The sequence below is a fragment of the Gymnoscopelus microlampas genome (assembly GCF_963454915.1).
Source record: "Gymnoscopelus microlampas genome assembly, chromosome: 2".
NCBI classification, from domain to species: domain Eukaryota; kingdom Metazoa; phylum Chordata; class Actinopteri; order Myctophiformes; family Myctophidae; genus Gymnoscopelus; species Gymnoscopelus microlampas.
This window is the reverse complement of record NC_139939.1, coordinates 20,925,444-20,946,409: the sequence shown is the minus strand read 5'-3', so window position 1 is coordinate 20,946,409 and position 20,966 is coordinate 20,925,444. Positions and strand designations below refer to the sequence as shown.

The following is a 20,966-nucleotide window of genomic DNA, read 5'->3' as shown; positions in this document are numbered from 1 at the left end:
TCTCATGGCATTGTCACAAACAATGTATGCTCATTATCCTGCAGTATCATAGCTGTTCTTTCCTGTTCAGATGACCTATTCTTTTTTTAATTATGTAATTTAATACATGTACACCCTTTGTATCAGTGCCATTCACCTACGGTTATAGATCTGTAAAACTTGTACATATATAGTATGCCCTTTCCATGAAATACCTGATTGTGTTGACAGTTGTTTCCTCGTCTGTTCAGATGCGGAGAAAGGTTGCCACATCCTGCACATCCTGTGTGCCGTGAGGCAGCGATACAGCGGCAACGTGAGCAAAGCAGCCCTGGAGCTGGTCCTCAGATCTCTAGAGTACAACAGTGACATTATCAGCACCAGTGACAACTATTACACCATGATCTGATGCTCTATGGCACTGTTTCCCAAACAATGGGTCGGGACTCATTTTTATGGTCGCGAATATCCCTCCTTTTTGTTTCCTAAATGTTTTTTTTTTACATAAAACATTTTTTTTCAAAAGAACTTCATACATAAATTAAAAACATATATTTAAGAAGTAGTGAAAATAGCAGATCTAGAAGCTCACAGCGCATCGCATAGATCGACTATTTGGGGTTCCGAGGGGTTCCACTGCTCTATGGCATTCATATTGAGAATCACTAATCTATGACAGTGGTAAAATTGTGACAATGAAAGTGACAATTTTAGGACTTTTAAGATGCCATTTTTTAATACCTCAAGAAAACAATTATAACTAGAAAATGTGCTCCTCGGAGCACAAGTCTCCGCCAGCAGACCCACATTGGTGAGGATTTTTGGTAAGGAATTTATTCCAAGATTGGAACTTTTTCTGCTAATATCTCCTGACTAAATGTTAGCTTGGCTGATGGCACTGATGTCACTTCGAAACATGCAATGCAATGTTTCGAAGTGACTCACCTATTTATAGGTATGTATTTCGTCATGAGTCTCGCTAGCCAATCAAAGCACACCCTTTCAGCATATTGTAACGTGTCACGTGAAGCTTGACCAATGTTAGCTTGGTGGAACCAAAGGAAATCAAACGAAAACATACTCTCCACCATGCCTTCGGCCTGGCGGAGACAATGAAAAAGACCATTACTGCATCAAATGTAATCAACAAACTATACTATAAAACTTTGAGAAAGAAAATAGACGATCTACAAGCTCACAGCGCCTCACGTGTGAGGGGTCACAGCCTGAAAAGGTTGAGAACCACTGATCTATGAGACTGTGTGCAAGGATCAAGAAGACCTCGCTGTGGATTCAAAGCTGCCATTTGTAACTGGTACCGTATGTCCTGCCACGGATTACAACCCACAACACAGGTCCCCCACGCCAGAACTGACATTTCTACTGGTTATCTATAATGGAAAGTGCTTTTGTGGCAGAGGATAAAGTTGTACTTTGATTCGGTGGTGTACCACAGAATCTAATGTCTCAATATATGAGTAGGCAGACCAACTACAACCACGCCAGTTGTATTATATTATACCCTTATCATGCAGAATATGCTTTTATCATGCAGATTGTCCAAAATAATGTTTTATTCCCTAAAAAAATCACTGAAATGTTTAACCCATTAAAACCAGGAAAGCATCTGTCATTTTAGGTGTTAGCGTTGGCTATTCAAAAATAGCAGATCTACAAGCTCACAGCGCATCACTTCATGCCACGCTGCGAGCTTGTATATCTGCTATTTTTTAACATTTTTGAAAAATCTTGAAGGCATTTGTAGAATCGGCCTCAGGTCTTGACATTTTGGAAGTTTTCCATCCAGACAAGGCCTTGGTAAACGTTGCGTTGCGTTGCCATGCACAGGGGGGCAGTGTTCGGTCGTTAATTCTGCCCTACCTCCGTCTGTAGCAGCCCGGCCTCTGATTGGCTGCCTGTGAAACATCTGTAGCCATACATTCAGCTCCAGCTTGTCTGCAGCCAGTGTGCAACTCATGACTCAGTTGCTAGAGCAAAAAAATATCATGTTTGATAAATGAGAGAACAACCGGAAAATAACACTTTGATTTATCCTCCATAAACGCGAATGGCTTGTATAATAAAGTTATTGCCTACAGCAAATGTAAGCGTGATTGTTTGCGTAGTTTTATTTGCCTACAGAGTAGATTGTGTGTGACAACACATATAAGAGCAAATATGAAAAGTTATGGGTCCCCATGGAGATGAATGAAGTCAATTTGTTTAGCAATGAGTGGAGCTTACTTTGTTGATCACCACTTAATACTGACTTACACAGATATTTTATATCATACATGTTTACATGAGCACTTCATTACTATTTTGTTTTATTTACATTTTGTGTGATTGTGATTGCTCTATTCCAGTGGTTCCCAAACGTTTTAGCTCGAGACCCAAAGACAAATTTGATGTCTCCCCAGGACCCAAACTAGTGAAAATAGCAGATCTACAAGCTCACAGATCCAACATCTTGTGAGCTTGTAGACCTACTATTTTCACTATTTCTTAAAGTTTATTTTCCTAATTTAAAGAATGTCTTTGGTTTATTTAATTCATTCATGAAATCATTTTTCTTCTTAAATGCTAGAAATAGTTTTTAATTCTTGATTCTTGAAATATGTGAATTGTTGATTTATTTATCGTTTTGAAATAATAATTGGGAAACGGTGCTCCGACCATTCAAGTGGCTGAGGGGGTGTGCGTCAAGCAGCCCATCCTCCCACTCCAAACTCCATTCCCTAAATGTCCTCCGCTGCAGTTGGTTTGTTGTAAAAGAGGGGATTTATTTTGGCAGCGAGTGGACTGATCGCCGGGGGTTTGGGAGCATGTTCACCTCCAGGTATCCCACCACCACCTCCTCCTCCTCCCTCCTAGGTATCACCACCTCCTCCTCCCTAGGTATTGTGTCCGACACAAAGGAGGTCGCAGCACTTCTTTCAATCTGAGGTGACTGAGAAGCACGCCACCACCACCACACCGCAACTGGCCATACAGCCGTCTCCTCGCGGTGAGACTGTGGATTATTGGCTCATCATTTAATATCACCCATCAGAGCGATCAGTGGGCTCTTTTTTTTAACATACCGGTTGACAAGTTTCCAATGAGACTGTTGTCAATCGCGACAATCGGAGGAGACTAGGATTTGCCCTTTAACTGCAAAGACGCACCGGGAGGAGAATGAACGCTACTCGACTACACAACATTCAATGAATGATTCTTTATTTCTTTTGGCGATCCAACAAGGTATCCTGTCTCTGAGCTGCTGATCAGATCGACCCACAGTCCAACCTACCTATACCCGCTTTTATTGATGCAAAGCCTGTGCGGGATCATCAAGATGCAGTTTCGGACAGTGCTGGACGTCAAAGTGGTGGACGTGGAGAAGAGGCGCAATCCGTCTAAACACTACGTGAGTTGTTTTAGCTCATCCTAGTCTCGTCCTAGCCCTGACTACATGACTGTCATATTATGACAGTCATGGATGAACTTCAATTTGGTGTTTGCACGTTCTCTCTTTTTGGCCCGTACATCTACATAAACGTTCAGATTTCAAATATAAAGTGCTTACCCCATGGCCATTGATGTTACAATTATGTATGGGCTCTCAGAAGTACCCGTATCTTTAGTATTGTTCAATAAAAAGCATTTTAATCCGATCGGTGGCCATTTTCTTATTGAGTTATAATGTATCAGAGTGCAGTACACCTACCAACCGATAGGGTCACGTGGTTGAAAGCATTTGGAGAAAATACGAAGAAAATGGCCACCTATCGGATTAAAATGCTTTTTATTGAACAATTTTGAAAGATACGGGTACTTCTGAGGCCCCGTACATAATCGTTACACCCGTGGCCATGGGGTAAACACTTTATATTTGGAAATCGAACGTTTGTGTAGCTGTACGGGCCGTAAATGAAGAAAGTTTAAACACCAGGTTGAAGTTCATCCATGACTGTCATGATATGACAGTCATGTTTCAGGGCTAATTCAACACCTACGTACATACCCCCGTGTCCCGTTCAAAAATAGCGACAATTGGGCCTGTTATCTGTTAGTTATATTGCACATCATCAAAATGCTGCATTTATAGTCTGCTAAATGTGCTCCTTTTCTTTTATTTGCATGGTTTATTATTGGAAGCTCGGCAGCTGATCCATTTTCTGCGACGTTAAGGGGGGGGGGGGGACTAGACTGTTATTTACTAGAGGATACAGGCTATAATAAACAGTGCTATTTGTTAAGGGCCTACATCATGTCTCAAACAGCCTTATAGCTTTATCATATCATATGACAGCTGTCACAACACCGGGTATACAGTCAAAATAGGCTGTAATGCGTGTGTACCACAGCACAGCCCATCACGGTTTCATGCAGTGGTGGAAAAAGTACTCACATTTTTTACTTAAGTAAAAGTATCAATACTGCAATGTAGAAATACTCTCTTACAAGTACAATTATTCAAAATGTACTTGAGTAATTAAGTATAAAAGTATTGGTATCAAAATGTACATAAAGTAGCTACCAAAAGTAGAAAGTACTCATTATGAAAGAATGTCCAATTTTGCAAGGTTACATTACAGATCTCCAAGCAAGCTTGTTGTGGAGAAAAAGTACAATATTTGCCTCTGAGATGTAGTGGAGTAGAAGTAAATGTACTGAAAACTGGAAATACTCCAGTAAAGTAAAACATGCCTCAAAATTGTATTTTAGTACAGTACTTGAGTAAATGTGCTTAGTTACTTTCCACCACTCATGTGGAACTAATGTAGTTTTTACACTGTCTGGAGCGTCCCTGGGGGGATCTGGTGTACATGGTATGACTAAAACCAGCCTTATGGCTGCAGATCAATACCAGTAGACATGATGTGCTTACCTGCCATCCTATTAGTGTGTTTGGTATTGAAGGCAGCACTGATCGTGTTTGATTCATCGTGCTGTTTATGCCCGTGCTTGGGGAGGAAGACATTAAAACCTATGTAGGTAGTTCTTCTGGGAAGGAGACATTTATGATGAGCCCAATATTTGCAAATATTTGGAACTTATTTAAGCATTCTAAATCACTTTGTTTACAAACAGCCTTTTGCGGGAAACCAAATGAAGATAATTAAATGAATAGAACAGACAGTTTATTAAGCCAATCTTCCAAGGGATTCAGTTGATGCCACTTAATTCAGTGCTACACAGTATTTATCCTCTGTGTAAAATTGTATCCATTTGTAACTCGGAGAGCCTACAAAATGTAACCAAAGGGACCCTTGCAGGTCCATTTGGTTGTCCTTTGCAGGTCCATTTGGTTACATTTGTACACGCTGTGTTTAAATTACAGCATATACAGCTATCAGCAGCCTTTCACTTTTCTCAGGTTCATATTTCTGTTCCATAACTGCATAGAGGAGCTTCTATACCAGGGGTCTTCAATGTTTTCAGGGCAAGGACCCCCTAGCTGAGAGAGAGATGAAGCACCCCCTACTCTATATTGTATAAAATTGTGTTTCAGATTAAAGTTTTTCTTTTTACTTAGTCTGCTCTTTTTTCCCTCTACACCTATAGCATCTTTGCCAAAAATGAGCTTGTAGATCTGCTATTTTTGGCTAAAAGCTCTCCTCAGAAAAGATGCTAAGGTTCAAGTGGTTAAGGTAAAAAAAAAAATCATATCACACAAAGATTTGGCGGACCCCCTGTAGTAACTCTGAGGACCCCCTAGGGGTCCCGGACCCCCTGTTGAAGACCCCTGTTCTATACCATAAAGGAGCTTCTATACCATATGGCATGAACAATCTATACCAGACCAGTGGTTCTACTTTTTACATGTCAAAGACCCCCAAATGTATATGTGTTTGACCACGGACCCCCATCTGAAATGATTTTGTGCCAGGGACCCCAAGAGAAGAATGGTGTTTTTAATTACATTGAATGTTTTTCAAGATTCTTCCAATTGTTTTAAAAAATAGCCAATCTACAAGGCTGTAGCTTGTAGATCAGTTGTTTTTGAATTGCCAAAGTGTAAATTATTAACACATTTTGCTGCCGACCCCCTAGAACCCCCTCAAGGACCCCCGGGGGTCCGTCCCTGGACCCCACTTTGAGAACCACTGATCTATACTAGCCCATATCCACCAGTGTATTTGTTTGATCCCTCCATGGGCCCAAGACAAGCTGTTTACCCTTCAAGGCATCCTAGAGATGTTGTTCACAGCCTATGTACGAGCCATAATAAATGACCCGTATATGAAAAGAACATAATCATACTGTGTAGATCATAGATCCAGTTACAATCCAGCAGTCCCTTTGGGTGTGTGGTGATATGTGAAGACCACTTGCACACAAGAAGAACACATGAAGCTCATTTTCACTGTGCTTCTATTATCAGTTATATTGAATAATTGAATAATTGTCTGCATAAAATATTTATGCATTCAATTTACATACAATTATACGTCATTGAAACATGAACGAGAAAGTACAATGGCAGTTTTACCATACCACGATAAGAGGGACGACTCCACAAAATGATAAGTCCCCTCAGGTGCAGTGTCAATTTAACTCTTCAGAGTGTACAAATGTAACCAGGTGGACCCAAAATACTCCATTTGGTTACATTTGTACACTCTCAAGAGTTGCAAAGGGATACATAAAAAAAGATTTTGCTGTGTACCAGTTTAGAATATTAGGCACAATTTGGAAACGTGACATCTACAAGATAAAAGATGGCACAGAATTGATGTTGTAGTTGTTAAAAAAAATGGCTACAGTTTTATGTCCTTTTCACAGATGGGATTCTCTAAGACATTGTGTGCTGTTAAGGAAATGGCTCTGTTTCCTCAAACTTGTTACACTGTCTTTGGAGCAGAATCATTCACATAAAGTTTATTATCCATGTTCCATGGGGCCCAAATGAACCCAGGGCTAGTTTTATTCTCTCAGAGGCAGGCTAAATGGTTAGTTTAGCTCAATCTTTACCTGAGGTAAATGAACACTTGAGGACTGTATTGTGGAAGGAGATGTCCAACCAATAGCAGCCATAAAAATGAAACTCAGGAGAGGTACGGGAACCATGCAGTCCAACAATTCATCCATCAATCCATCGATCCAAGAATTAGAAATTAAAATGAAATATATCTACAGTGAGTCACTGAATGAGTGAACATACTGTATGTACACTCACAGTCTATTCATAAATAGGCTAAAAATCTACAGTGAATGTTTAAATTAATATATTCATTAATATATCACCATGCTTCTATTGCCAATATGAATGAATATACATATTATGTGCATTATATCAACAGTGAGCATACGGATGGATATACACTATTGACAGTCTTATCAACAATGAATATGAATGAATAAATGTACTATCAGCAATGATTATATTAATATATATATATATATATATATATATATATATATATATTAGGGGTGTCACGATTCACTTACCTCACGATTCGATTCAAAATCGATTCCTAGGGTGCCGATTCGATTAAAATTGCGATTCTGCGATTAATTGATATTCGATTCGATTCTGCGATTTATTGCGATTTTCTAGGGTGCCGATTCGATTAAAATTGCGATTCTGCGATTTATTGCGATTTTCTAGGGTGCCGATTCGATTAAAATTGCGATTCTGCGATTAATTGATATTCGATTCTGCGATTTATTGCGATTTTATAAAAAAATATATATATATATATATATATTTAAAAAAAAAAAAAATCGATTTTAATATTTTGAATCGATTTTTAAAATCGTGGCATTAAGAATCGCGATTTATTCATGAATCGATTTTTTTTGACAGCCCTAATATATATATACAACAACGGTGAATAATGCTGAATATATGTACAGTCCGTCAGCAGTTAGTGTCTGGATGAATTTACAGTATAGTCTATCAACAGTCTATGAATGAAGTCTCAACAGCATATGGTCAAAGTTCTGTAATACATTGGTTCTCAAAGTGGGGTCCGGGGACCCCCAGGGGTACTTGAGGGGGTTCCAGGGGGTCCCTAGCTAAATGATGGATAGGATCCAAATGGACCCTTATGGGTCTGTAACTCTGAGAGTGTACAAATGGAACCAAATGGACCCTAACGGGTCCATTTGGTTCCATTTGTACACTCTCAGAGTTAAGATAACATTGATTTTACAACATGAATTGGGGTCCCAGAGATAGAAATGCCATTAAATGGGGGTCCGTAGCCCTAATGCATGTCAAACTGGGGGTCCTTAAAATGTATCTTTTCAAATGGGGGTCCGCGGGCTAATAAGTGTCCATTTGGGGGTCCTTGACATGAAAAAGTTTGAGAACCACTGCTGTAATATACCTCCTAATAGTCCGTGTGCAAGAGTGCCAGAGTCCTTCCAGGAGTCGCTAATCAAAAGACAAGTAGTAACAGGCAGTACAGCTTTTAAGTTCTCATATGGTGGTCAGAGCCTGCCGCTGGCACAAAGGACTGACCAAGTCACTTTGTGTCATGCCTGAAGGGGTATGAGTCGCTCAGTGGCTGAACGACGTGCTCCCCATCTTCATCAGCTCATCAGAGAGTGGATGACAGGGATGCAGGCTATAGCGTTCAGCTTCCTCATCCTCCCTCATGGGACCACCTCCAGATTGTCCAGTTTGACTCCATCTACAGAGTTAGCCTTCCTCACCGGCTTGTGCAGTTTGTTAGCATCCCGTGTGGTGCAGTGGTGGAAAAAGTACTCAAATTCTTTACTTAAGTGAAAGTACCAATACTGCAATATAGAAATATCCTGTTACAAGTAAAAGTCCAGAATTAAAAATGTACTTGAGTAAAAGTGCAAAAGTATTGGCATGAAAATGTACTTAAAGTACCAAAAGTAAAAGTACAAACATTTTGAAAATAGCAGATCTACAAGCAAGTACATTTTAACACATTGGGTGCCAAAACCGTATATATACGGTTTTGTATATACAACCATGGAGTGCCAAAACTGTATATATACGTTTTTTGAAAAGAATTTAAAATAATGTTTGTTTTTTTTTCTAATTTCTTTTTCCTTCCTTCATAGCAACAGGAGATATCATTTTTTGAAGATTTAGACTTGAATCCACTTCCTGGTTAACTTATGACTTCAAAAGCCTGTATCTCTGCTCCTGTGTACTTTTTTTTTTTACAATGTTAATTTGACTATTTTCAACTGGCTGCAACTATGGAACGGATTACCGAATGTTGTTTGCTTGTTTGTAAAGTGTAGTTGCTTATTTGGGCTTGCATCCATGTTTAAAAAATTATTATTTAAACCAGTGGTTCTCAAATAATGTCATGGGCCCCCAAATAAATATGCATTTGTCTCTAACCCCCCATCTGAAAATGTTTTGTGCCAGGGAGCCCCGTACCAGATTTGTGTTGTTAGAATATTTTAAATAAATCTTCCAAATATTCCAGATTTTTTGAAAATAGACAGATCTGAGCTTGTAGATAGGCTATTTTCAAATAGCCAATGTACAGTATAAAGGTTTAAAGTGATTGTTTTCATAGACCTGGTTGCTTAAATCTCTCACAAAATGTGGCAACACTGCTCCTCGGTGTCATCTGAGAATTTGTGTACATGTACTGGAGTTGAAGCGGAAGCTGCTGCCCCCTGGGATAGTGGGCTGCGGGGGGGGGGGGGGGGGTGACAGAGGGGCGGACCCAGGCCACCTTGCTGAGCTCATGGTTGGGGTTCGAATCTGTTGAAAAACAGGCTTAGCTCGACGTGCACATGTCTCTGGAACTATAGAGTAGGTCATTAAGAACCCTGGGGGAACATTATCAAAAAACTTGCAGCTCTACAAGCCACGGATTACGTTGCAACGCGGTGTGAGCTTGTAGATCGGCAATTTTTGGTAAAGAGATTTAGGAGGGGGGGGTCCAAGTACAGAGCCAACTCGGGTCCAATCTACTAAGTCTAGAGCAAGGGTTCCCAAACTTTTTTTCTTTCTTCCCGCTGTCCAAACTAGTGAAAATAGCAGATCTACAAGCTCACAACACATTGTGTCACTTTTAGTTTTTCTAATTTATGTAATTTATTTTATTTTGTTATTATTTTTTTTAAATTTGCTCTTAATTTACGAAAAATGTTGAAGTAATAATACAGTTCCTACAAGATAAAGGAAACTAAAAATAAAGGGACATTTACTCGCGACCCATAAAAATGGGTCCGCGACCCACAAATGGGTCCTTACCCACTGTTTGGGAACCAGCTGTGGTCTAGAGGGCTGAAGTGGTTAACTACTAGCCAGCCCACTGTAGTGTACAGTTTGACATTTAGCATGGCGTGGTAATGAGCGAGAAGGAGCTTCCCAGACCAGTGCAGTGCAGGGTTGTGTTCTGAAGCTGCTCTGTCTCATTGGACTTGTCTGTGGCCTAGTTTCCCTGGCTACCCTGTCTCACGAGACCAAGCTAGTCTCTGTGAGAAAGAAAGGATAGAGAGAGAGAGAGAGAGACTGGGAAAGGGGGGAGATTGAGGTTAATGACGGGGAGAGAGAGAGAGATTGAGAGAGAGAATCTGAGTTGCCATTTGAATCATACAGCATTTGTACAGTTTGTGAAAGCAGCTGGAAATGCTTATCCTATGAGAGAACGTGACAGGAGCCACACACACACACACACACACACACACACAGTCACACACACACACACGCACACGCACACGGACACTGCACATAGATAAGGTTTCAAACTCCTTCCTTCTGGTGAATGGAGGGGTGATAAAAGTGGAAGCAAGGTACGATACCACTGTGTTTACCGTAACCACTTAAGACCTGCTTTATACTTTGTCGTACGATGGTGTTGCGTGGAAATATTTGTGTTGTGAGCTTGAAGATCTGCTATTTTTGCTCATTTTGATAATGTCCACCTTATAGGTAATAATATAGGTGGACATTATTACTGTAATGACAAGTCCGAAATTGGTGTGCCAGTTTTAAAGTGTATAACATTCTGTCAGCCAATAAGTACCAGTCCCATTCCATAATGTTGTTGTGTTGTTGTACAGTGTTTACCAAACCCATGTGTGGGTCGTGGACCCATTTTTATGGGTCGCAAGTAAATATCCCTGTATTCCGTTTACTACAATGTTTTTTTTTTCAAGATTTTCAGAAAAAATAATAATATTTTTAAAAAAGAAAGGAAAAAAATAAATAAATATATATATATATATATATATATATATATATATATATATATATATATATATATATATATATATATATATAAAGGTATAAGGTATAAAAAGGTGTTTAAGTAGTGAAAATATCCTCACAAAAGCTCACAATGTTGATGCTCTTTTCACTAGTTTTGGGTCCCAAAATTAAGTACATTTTCTCTTTTCGGTCCCGTGCTGAATTGTTTGGGAACCACTTCTATAGTAGACTCTCTCGCTTTCTCTCTCTCTCTCTCTCTCTCTCTCTCTCTCTCTCTCTCTCTCTCTCTCTCTCTCTCTCTCTCTCTCTCTCTCTCTCTCTCTCTCTCTCTCTCTCTCTCTCTCTCAATCCAAACTGGAAGCCAGAGTTGTTATTTAGTGCCGTTAAAAAAGCGGATCTTCAGAGAGCTGCCTCCCCCCCACTCAAATATTTATTGGCCTATCAAAGACAGGGTGAAATGGACTGTGTTTTCAGATGCTTAATCGCTGACTGGGAGAGACGTATGTCGAAAGCACTTTCATGAGGCAGGCTTTTTGGACTGGCCATTGTTTGAGAGAGTTTGATGACTACAGGGTCTTGCAGGAAGTAGCGCAGTGTGCTGCGGGGGCCCTTTGTGTGTGTGTGTGTGTGTGTGTGTGTGTGTGTGTGAGAGAGAGAGAATGTCAGGGGTCGCATTGCTGACGTCTTATCACTGAAGTCACTGTGTGCTGTTCAGTTTGCACCATTCAAACTTTAATCAGTGTCAGCGACAAGACGAGGCATTTTTCTGTGCATACAAACTCAAACTCTCCCTTCATTTAATTCTTGAGAGTGTACAGATGTAACCAAATGGACCCGTAAGGGTCCATTTGGTTACATTTGGTTACATCTCAAGAGTTAGAAACGGATAAATGAATACTGAGGATTTTACTGTGAAGTGTGCAGGTGTGTTTGTGCATGTTTTATCATTACAATTTTGTGTGTGTGTGTGTGTGTGTGTGTGTGTGTGTGTGTGTGTGTGTGTGTGTGAGTGTGTGATCTTGCATCAATTGCAAGATGTCTCCCGTGCTGCTGAATGGCACATATTGTGTTGGAACATGGCGCGTATAGCTGTCTGTTGTCAATAGCTTGCTGTCGGCACACACGATGACATCGCTCAGGAATGGATATGCAAGTGTACACACACAGCCAACGTGTGTTGGTATCATGTATTGCCTGAGCTGGGTAGAGACAGACAGGATACATGGAGAGAGAGTAAGGGAGTGACATGCAGCAAATTATGGTCAGGCTGGCCAGGAATCGAACCGGGGACAGGCTTTAGAGCCCATGGGGTATGTGCCTTGACCACTGGGCTATCGGGTTGCCCAATGTTTTTTATGTATATACACAGTAGCCTATATCTCTGCTGTCCGGCAGGAACCAGCTAACTCCAAAATGTTCATTTTTCAGGAAATGGAAAAAACAAAACAAAAAGTTGAGTCAGCAAAACCAGCTAACTCCACCCCGCTTTGGCGGAGTTAGCTGGTTCAGCAGAAAGTTTGAGGATCCAATGTTCCTTAGAGTTAGCTGGTTTTGTCAGTCACACTTTTTAATACTTTTCATTGGTTCTATATTTTTAAAATGCAAAAGCGGAAAAATGGAGTTAGCTGGTTTCTGCCGGACAGCAACGACAATATCTCTCTCTGGACCATAGAACCTCTAGTTAGTGTGAACATTAAAACACGAGAATCCATGAGTTCTACACAATAATGGAAGGAACAAAATCTCTCTGGTGTGAGAGCTATCCTTACGGTGCGTTTTAACAGCGGGCGATTCAGGATAGTGTTTTCCGAAAGTGCATTATATGTCTATGAGAGCCGGCAACTACTGGCGATAGGGCGAAGTGGGCGGGGGGGCGATGAAAGATGGATTTTCTTTATCTTTTGGACGATGTCGCCCGGCGATCGCCCGAGAGTCGCCCGCTGTTAAAACGTACTGTGAGTGTCACATCGGCTCTAAGCACTGATGTGGTTGTGCCACAGCCACACTGTTGTTACGCACTGTTGTTAAAAAAGGAAGAGTAGAATGAGGAGGTGGGGGTGGGGGGGGGGGGTGGCAATTAGAGTTGACTGAAATCTACAACAAGGAAGTTGTTACCAAGGTTACGGAGTAACGACACCAAGCATTAGATCGCCTAATTTGGCACAATGCCAGCTTGACATCATAGCATGACGTCACATCTCTAGATAAATACCGACCTGAACAGAGAGAGTTTGCAGTAGATAAGTGTTCTCTGAACCTTGTAAACAACCTTCTAAGTATTATCTATTAAACATATTAGTCAACTGAGAAGAGGAACCTAGTGATTTTCTTCATAACCAACGTTCGTCTACCTACCCTGCCAAGAGGAATTTAACCCTTTAAGACCGGGAACGCATCATCTGTGTCAAGATAGATTTCTTTGGCTATTCAAAAGTAGCAGATATACAAGCTCGTAGCGAGGCACTGAGTGCCATGCTATGAACTTGTAGATCTGCTTTTCAGATATCGGGGACTATATTGTGGGTGGTCCTTGACATGAAAAAGGTTGAGAACCACTGATATTATAGCAACGTAAGTTTAAAAAAAAAACTGTTAGGATTTAGAAGACATTTGTAGCCACACTTAGGAATGTTCTCACACCGGAGAGAATCCCGTCCTTCACCACCCGGGTCTCCATTGCAGCTTCTCTCTCCACTGAATTTTGTATTTTTAGGATATACTATTTTAATTGAACAGTACATGTACATTTCAACTACTTTTAAATAAACTATATATATATGTATATATTCAGCCCAAACGGTAGTAGGAGGGGTATCACAGGTTTTTTGGGAGAGTGCAGCTTTGGGGCATTTTCATTCGTAACAGGGGGGGGGGGGGGGGGGTGCATAGCGTTCAATTCCATCCACCTTTACTCTAATGGTCATTCTCTCCAGAAGTTCCATAGCTTCTTTAGCCTCTTGATCAACTAATTTCTATAGAGTTGGATATCTACCAGCCACACCTGCCACGGATTAGGTGTGGAAGTGAACAGACAGTGTTTTGTACTGTGATACAGGTAGGGACATACATTAGGCCCTGAGGCAGGAGGATGGTGCGTTCTGGGCCATCAATTAAGATGGCATAGGTTGGTTTCAAGGGTATTATTATTATTATGACTCAGTTCTTGGACTTGAGCTGCTTCAAGTACAACCTGTACAGCCTGTCTATTAACATGTTGTAAAATTCCCATGTGCTTTTTGTTGCATTTAGGGCAGGGGTTTTGGCCCTGCTATGCGTCCTTCCACGTCTCCAGCATCGTCCTCACCCTTTTATCCAGTCTGCCATGTTCACTTTAATTCATGGACTGATAGGTTTATGAGCTGGGGGCAATAGCATGGTAGGTAAAAGTGGTATAGGGGGTAGCTGGCATGGGAGTGTTTGTACTGATTGAGAAATCTACCACCTTCTATTTACAGGCACAGACTCTGATAGTGTAGGCTCAGAATGTTCTGCTTCATCATAAGAAGCGAGTCTCTCTCTCTCTGTGAAAGGACTCAAATTAAATTAGGATGCATGCATAACGTGTAAACAAACTCAAAGTCACAAGCAATAAATCACATAAACGAATGCACGGAATCATGACTAACAAACAAACAAACTCACTGGTGTAGCAGCATAGAATCATGTCACACCGAAATATAGCCCCTAAACCCCTCACATTTATTTATTTATATCTATATCTATATATATATATGTGTGTGTACACACACACACACACACACACACACACACACGTATGTATATACAGATTTACAGTATAGGGGCAGCACAGGAAAAGCAGTGTGCTGAATCAACACTTTCCGTCAGCAGACCTGACCTGTACTTTCTGTCTATATGACATACAGGTGAACCCATGGTTGTGCTGTGCCAAACTGTAAGTGAACACACTGAAAAACGCAGAGTGTTCATTTAACTCTGCGAGTGTACAAATCTAACCAAATGGACCCGGGAGGGTCCATTTGGTTAGCTTTGTACACTCTCAGAGTTACAAATGGATAAATGAATGTTAACATTATTTTGACTGTGCAGAGTTAAGGAAAGACGGAGCGTCACAGTCTAGGCCTACTAAAGAAGGACACCATTTTGGCAATGGCTACACAAACTCTGTCTTCAAGGGGATTTTCCACAAGTTCAATGCCAGAGCCTTTGAATGGAATTGGCATCGATGCTATAATTCTGCCCCAGTGAACTTTTGATTGGACAACTCGGAACATACTTGGACTTTAATATACAGTAAATAACTAAAGTTGATGGGGCAATGTGTTCAGCCTTGATAGATGTCGAAAAGCCAGACCTGCTGGAATATTAGTTCCAACCCCTGAATTTTCTTGTCGTCAATTGCATTTCCATATAAAAGCCCGCCGGGTTTAACATATGATGTGCGTCTGTTTTATATGTTAGTTTAAATATAGGTTTTTAGGCGGGGTTCAGGGCATTTAGTGGCTAGGCCCACATTCTGTGCTCCACCAAGGATTCTGCTCCCTTAGCCCTCCTCACTCAAAAAAAACCTTTGCAACTGGGAACCCGGCTTTCTCCTTGTACTGTAAGTTCTTCTCTATTCATAGACTACCAACATTTTTGTAATTAATTCAGTTACATTAATCGGTTAGCATTCGTAGTTTTAGAGAAACGGGCACTTTTAGGAGGGGTGATAGAATTGAGCTGTAAACTTTTAAAATGCTTGTTGTGTTCACAGTTGTCTCAGTAGAACGCAATACAGTCAGAACTATCATTTCTTCCATTACACAAATTTGCGTTTCTCTCTCTTCTTTGCAACGTCTAACAGTTTTTTATTGTCAAGTCTCGCATCCACCCCAGGGACTAATGTGTATAAAGGTTCTTTGTAGCTAGCTATCTGGGACATGAAACTCTTCAAAGGGTTGTTGGAACCATTTATTGTTAGTCACACGTGTTCCCTCTTTTTCGAACAGATTATATTTTGGACTGCACTGGAAAGAAAGCTAACATAGTCAAAATACTGAGGAATGACATACAGTATGTATATAATTTAGAATTAAAAGATAGCTCTCGGTATTAATGCAGAATTGCAGATGCGTTGAAATTACATGGTGGCTTAATTGTGAGTGGCTTTTGAATTGGTTTCATAGGTCCTCTATTTATAGAATATGCACAGAAAGGATCATGTGTGTTCACGCCAAAAGTGTGAAAATGGCAGGGTTGTGATATTGTTTTCGTCGGTATGATATGATTCTCAAGGAACATTAAATTGTAACTTGTATTATAATTGTAGATATAGAATGTTATTGCAGCTGCATGATACATACAATAGTATCAGTGTATTTAAGTAGTGTATCTATATGACCCTATACTTGCATTTGGCAGTCAACTACAATGAATTATGATTCATCCTACATTGTTTCCAAAGCTCCCCCACACCCAGTTTGGTCTTTAACACCTTCCTGTTTCTAAATGTAGATACAGTATAGGCCTTAACAGCCAGCCACTGGGCAGGGGACGCATCAGGAAGGAAACGATTAATCAGGTTATGATTTGAATGGAGAGGAACTATAAACACTTGAGCTACTTTTATTACCAGGCGTTATCATTGGCAAATACTGATATTTGTTTTTTGCTTCGCAATGTTTCACTAGCCCACACATGTTTGCAGGACAAATATAGCACGCAAGAACTGTGTGGTGAAATCAATCTTGATATCCATGTTACAGAATTATCTGAATTCCCACCAAAACGAAAGATATATTCAAGGGAAAATGTCCACGTTATGGTTGTCACTAGCTAAGACGGCTCCCTCACAGACATATTTTATTATGTGGAATTATATTAACTAGATGACATGATTTCACCCCCAAATTGTGATATTTTATCCCTCATTTCTTGGTTCCCCGTGTAGATCATTTTGGCTGTATTCAATATTCACAACGCCATGTACTTGAGCTCTGATTCACACACTAACATGTCAGCCTATTTATCATTGGCGGAATATTTGACTGTCATTCAGAAAGAAAAGACTAGAAATAGAATCTTTCCAGTTGTCTGAAGACATGGATTTTCAGATGCAACCACAAAGTATATCAGAGGGAATATGCAGGTTGTTTTGCAGTAATATCTCCTGGGTAAAGAGATATTACATAGCACAATCTTATTCACCACTTAAACCCTATATATATATATATATATATATATATATATATATATATATATATATATATATATATATATATATATATATATATACTTAGCTGAACGGGGTCCCCCAGGGTTCTATACTAGATGAAATCAGCTAGTATTTCCCTCTCCACCAAATCTCTTCGCAATCCCACGCTTGTAGATCAGTTATTTTTGACGAATTCATGTTCATCCCCAGAATAGGAATGCTATGGGGTTCAAGTCGGAGCCAACGGTCTCTTAACTGTCGTAATGTGTGTGTTGAGTGAATACAGGCTATTTTAGGTATTGGGAGGGCATTAGGTTTAAGCTTGATATTTTGGGCGTTGGGCTTGTCTGTTCATGGTTGTGCTTTCCACTGTGGTTGCCATCAACATAGCCTAACCCGTCTGCCTTCTTCTGGGCAGTGGCGGAAGATGTACTCCCATGTGTTACTTAAGTAAAAAGTAGCAATATTGTTGTCTCGTTATTATTAGACTAGGATAATAACGTAGCAAATATCACAATGTAAAAATACTCTAGTGAAAGTCCTGCTTCCTCAATTTTACTTGAGTTAAAGTACAAAAGTACTGGCAGCAAAATCGACGAGATATATCGACGAGCTTGTAGATGGGGCTCTTTTCGAATAGCTTAAGTATTGAGTAACTAAGGGTTCTAATAACAAACGGACATGACGTAGCGGAATAGATAGTAGGCCTATAGAATGGACATAGTCATGTAAAGTAAAAGTACCTCAAAGTTGCACTTAAGTACAGTACTCTAGTAAATGTACAAGTGACTTTCCACCACTGCTTTCACACAGTGAGTCAGTCCACAACATCTTCCAGGCTGCATGGTTCTCATCTCGACCCCCTCAGCCTCACTGAGGTTTTGCTCCACGGTCAAATTAAGTGGCAGGCGGGAGGGAGGGAGGCATGATGGGACTGTGATACACCATGCACTGGCATGTAGCATACCATTCAGGTCAGAGGCGGTTATAAAACGCACACACCCAGTTGTAGGGAGCCTCCGTGCTGATCTGTTCACTGAATGTGTATTATTAGTGTACACACACACACACGCGCGCGCACACACGCTTTGACATGTGTTGGGGAAGCCCCTCCAGCCACTTGGGGGCATATCGTGTCAGTTAGATGAGTGTATCCGTGAGGACTGGTATGCACTATGCGCTAACGACGTGGAGGTACAGTATGAGTGCTGTTTGTGGATTAAAGTAAGTGCAGTACATGATATTGTTTAGTTAAAACAAGAGTGTTGAATAGCTCTATATTCTGAATGTAATCATTGCTATAGAGTGTTTGTTCAGTAACAGGGGTCTGTCTCCAGGTTTTTAGTGAACAGACCATTTTAAGGTCGGGATACCAGTTTTATCCAATCAGGAGAGAGACATCGTATAGGATACAGAATAAACAAGTGAAATTGGAAGTGATGACACAAAGAAAGGAGCAGACAAAATTGGAACTGGAACACTGAAGCTGATAAATGGGTATTCTCCTGATTGACCGAAATTGGCAACCCACCTGAAAAAAGTATTTTCTGTTTATTAAAGAGTTGGGGAGACAGGGAGACCCTGTTACTGAACATGCATTCCACAGCTATCAGAATATAGCTTTGTCGTTTTAACCAAACACTATCACTCACAATGCCTGTGTTGTTCACTCTACCAGAAGCTGTCAGTGTGGGCTGACATGTTTGACAGACATGACGGACACATTTTCCCACCAGTTTATTTTACTGTTCAATCCTCTTCAACTCTTCAACTCCCAGCGGTGCTCTGGCAATATTAAGCAGTGAAACGAGAGACCCGCTATGCAGTTATGAGTTTTTGATGGCTTGTTACGCTGTTGCAGTTCGAGAAGAAACTTGGAAATGTTGGTGACTGTTGCCCGCACAGACATTGAGATGTGATAAACTCAACAGTAGGGCTGGGCGATATGACTTCAAATGCATATCACTATGCTTTCAAACTTTTGCCTCGATTACGATTAGTAAGTGCTTATTTTAAAAAGTGAAAATGGAAGATCTACAAGCTCATGACGTGTCGCATTATGACGCATTGTGAGCTTCTAGATATGTTCACGATTTATTTACATGGTACATTGTACAACAAACTGTAATACAGGGTTAAGTGGTTTCATCAGGCTGATCAATGTGATTAATGATAAAAACAATTGTTTGTGTTGATTTGTTGATATATAAGAAAAATTAAAATAAAAAAACACCTGCATCTCAATTATTCGATTAACCTAGATCAAGTCGGTTATTGGGCCTAAATATAGGTTTAGATATATTTCTGGTTAATTGACCCTGTTGGCCACACAGACATCGAGACGTTTTTGAACTCAGCAGCACCCCTGGGACCACAGTTTTAGAAGCATCAGTAGATGTCAAAGCGAACATTTGATGTCACATGTGTGGCAGCCTTACCACGTCATGCACGCATTGTCAGTGTAGCGTAATGCCCTAATCTATGCTCCTCTCTTGCTCTTGTATGGCGGTATTGTGGTGTATGAGTGTTTCTGTGGGAGTCAACAAACATGCAGTGCAGTATGGAGCAAGTGGCTTCTTGCCAACAATAGCTGGGCTCCTTCCAGCACCAACAAGGCATTGAACCCTGCACTTTGTTGTGGGAGCTCTATTGTTTCAAGCCGCCGACCCTCTTACGCCACCGTCTTTCACTTCAGCCTCATTCATCCTGTGCTCTCTGCTGCTACGGGCCTTTTCAGCTCATGAGGGGGGTCAAATTAGTCTTTTTGACCGGGAAGGGTTAACTCCGAACCCTCCAAAAACCTGAAACTTTCCAGAACCCCAAAAGTTCTGTGATGTTATTTTTTTTATTTTGTTTACTTTTCCATTATAGCCAAAAGCACCTGAAGGGAGAAGTACGTCATAAAAAATAAATAAGAAAAAACTCGTCAAGTGAAAATAGCTGATTAAAGCTCACAACGTATTTGAAAATAGATTGTCTAGTGTTTGCGTTTTTTTGGAAGAAGAAATTGAGCTCTCAGATTAGCACGACCTCCTGAGCAGGGCCCAAATGAGGTCCTGTGAACCTTATCTGAACCCAAGCCATATATATATATACTGTATATATGGCACAGTATGATTGGAAAACCAGTCAGATTGAAAAAGGTTCACTCGCTTTCACCGACGGAGGCACGCCGCCTGAACGAGACTTTAGCCCCGAGAGGCACCGCCGAGCGAGTTGCCGTGCCGAGCGTTGCCAAGTCACCTTCAGCCCACTCAGCACCGCCCGAGTTATGAATCGATAGGGACAGAATCGTAAATCATCGCCCCCCCTAGTCTCGGTACCACCGAGACGCCATTTCTTTTTTTGACGGGGGGGTGTTCATGTAATCGACATGTGTTCATGTAATCGACCTCTACTGGTCCCTTTGGTTTTTGTACACACTCAGAGTTACAGACAATTTGGTTTCTAACTATCAATCATTTAACTGGGAACACCCTTAGAACCGCCCTCAGGGACCAGTGGGGGTCCGCAGACCCCACATTGAGAACCAGTGTGGGCTACATCAGTGGTTCTCAAACTTTTTCATGTGAAACGTATATACTGTACTATATTTGACCGCGGACCCGAATCTGAAAAGGTTTTGCTAGGATCCCCCAGAAGAGAAGATTTATGTTAAAAACATTA

The 20,966-nt window shown here is 40.7% G+C and overlaps 2 protein-coding genes across 3 annotated transcripts in view; both read left to right on the top strand.

The window, feature by feature from the left end:
* stn1 (STN1 subunit of CST complex) overlaps window positions 1-1,101 on the top strand; it is a 14,624-nt gene extending 13,523 nt beyond the window's left edge. Inside the window, exon 9 of the mRNA XM_084047413.1 lies at window positions 231-1,101. Within this exon, the coding sequence (XP_083903539.1) occupies window positions 231-388 (158 nt within the window). The 3' untranslated portion in view covers window positions 389-1,101. The remainder of the gene's footprint in view (window positions 1-230) is intronic.
* A 1,667-nt stretch (window positions 1,102-2,768) lies between these two features.
* sh3pxd2aa (SH3 and PX domains 2Aa) overlaps window positions 2,769-20,966 on the top strand; it is a 184,585-nt gene continuing 166,387 nt past the window's right edge. For both annotated transcript variants that reach the window (XM_084044248.1, XM_084044247.1), the window contains exon 1: window positions 2,769-3,388. In XM_084044248.1, coding sequence (XP_083900374.1) covers window positions 3,290-3,388 — 99 coding nt within the window. In that variant the 5' untranslated portion in view covers window positions 2,769-3,289. The remainder of the gene's footprint in view (window positions 3,389-20,966) is intronic.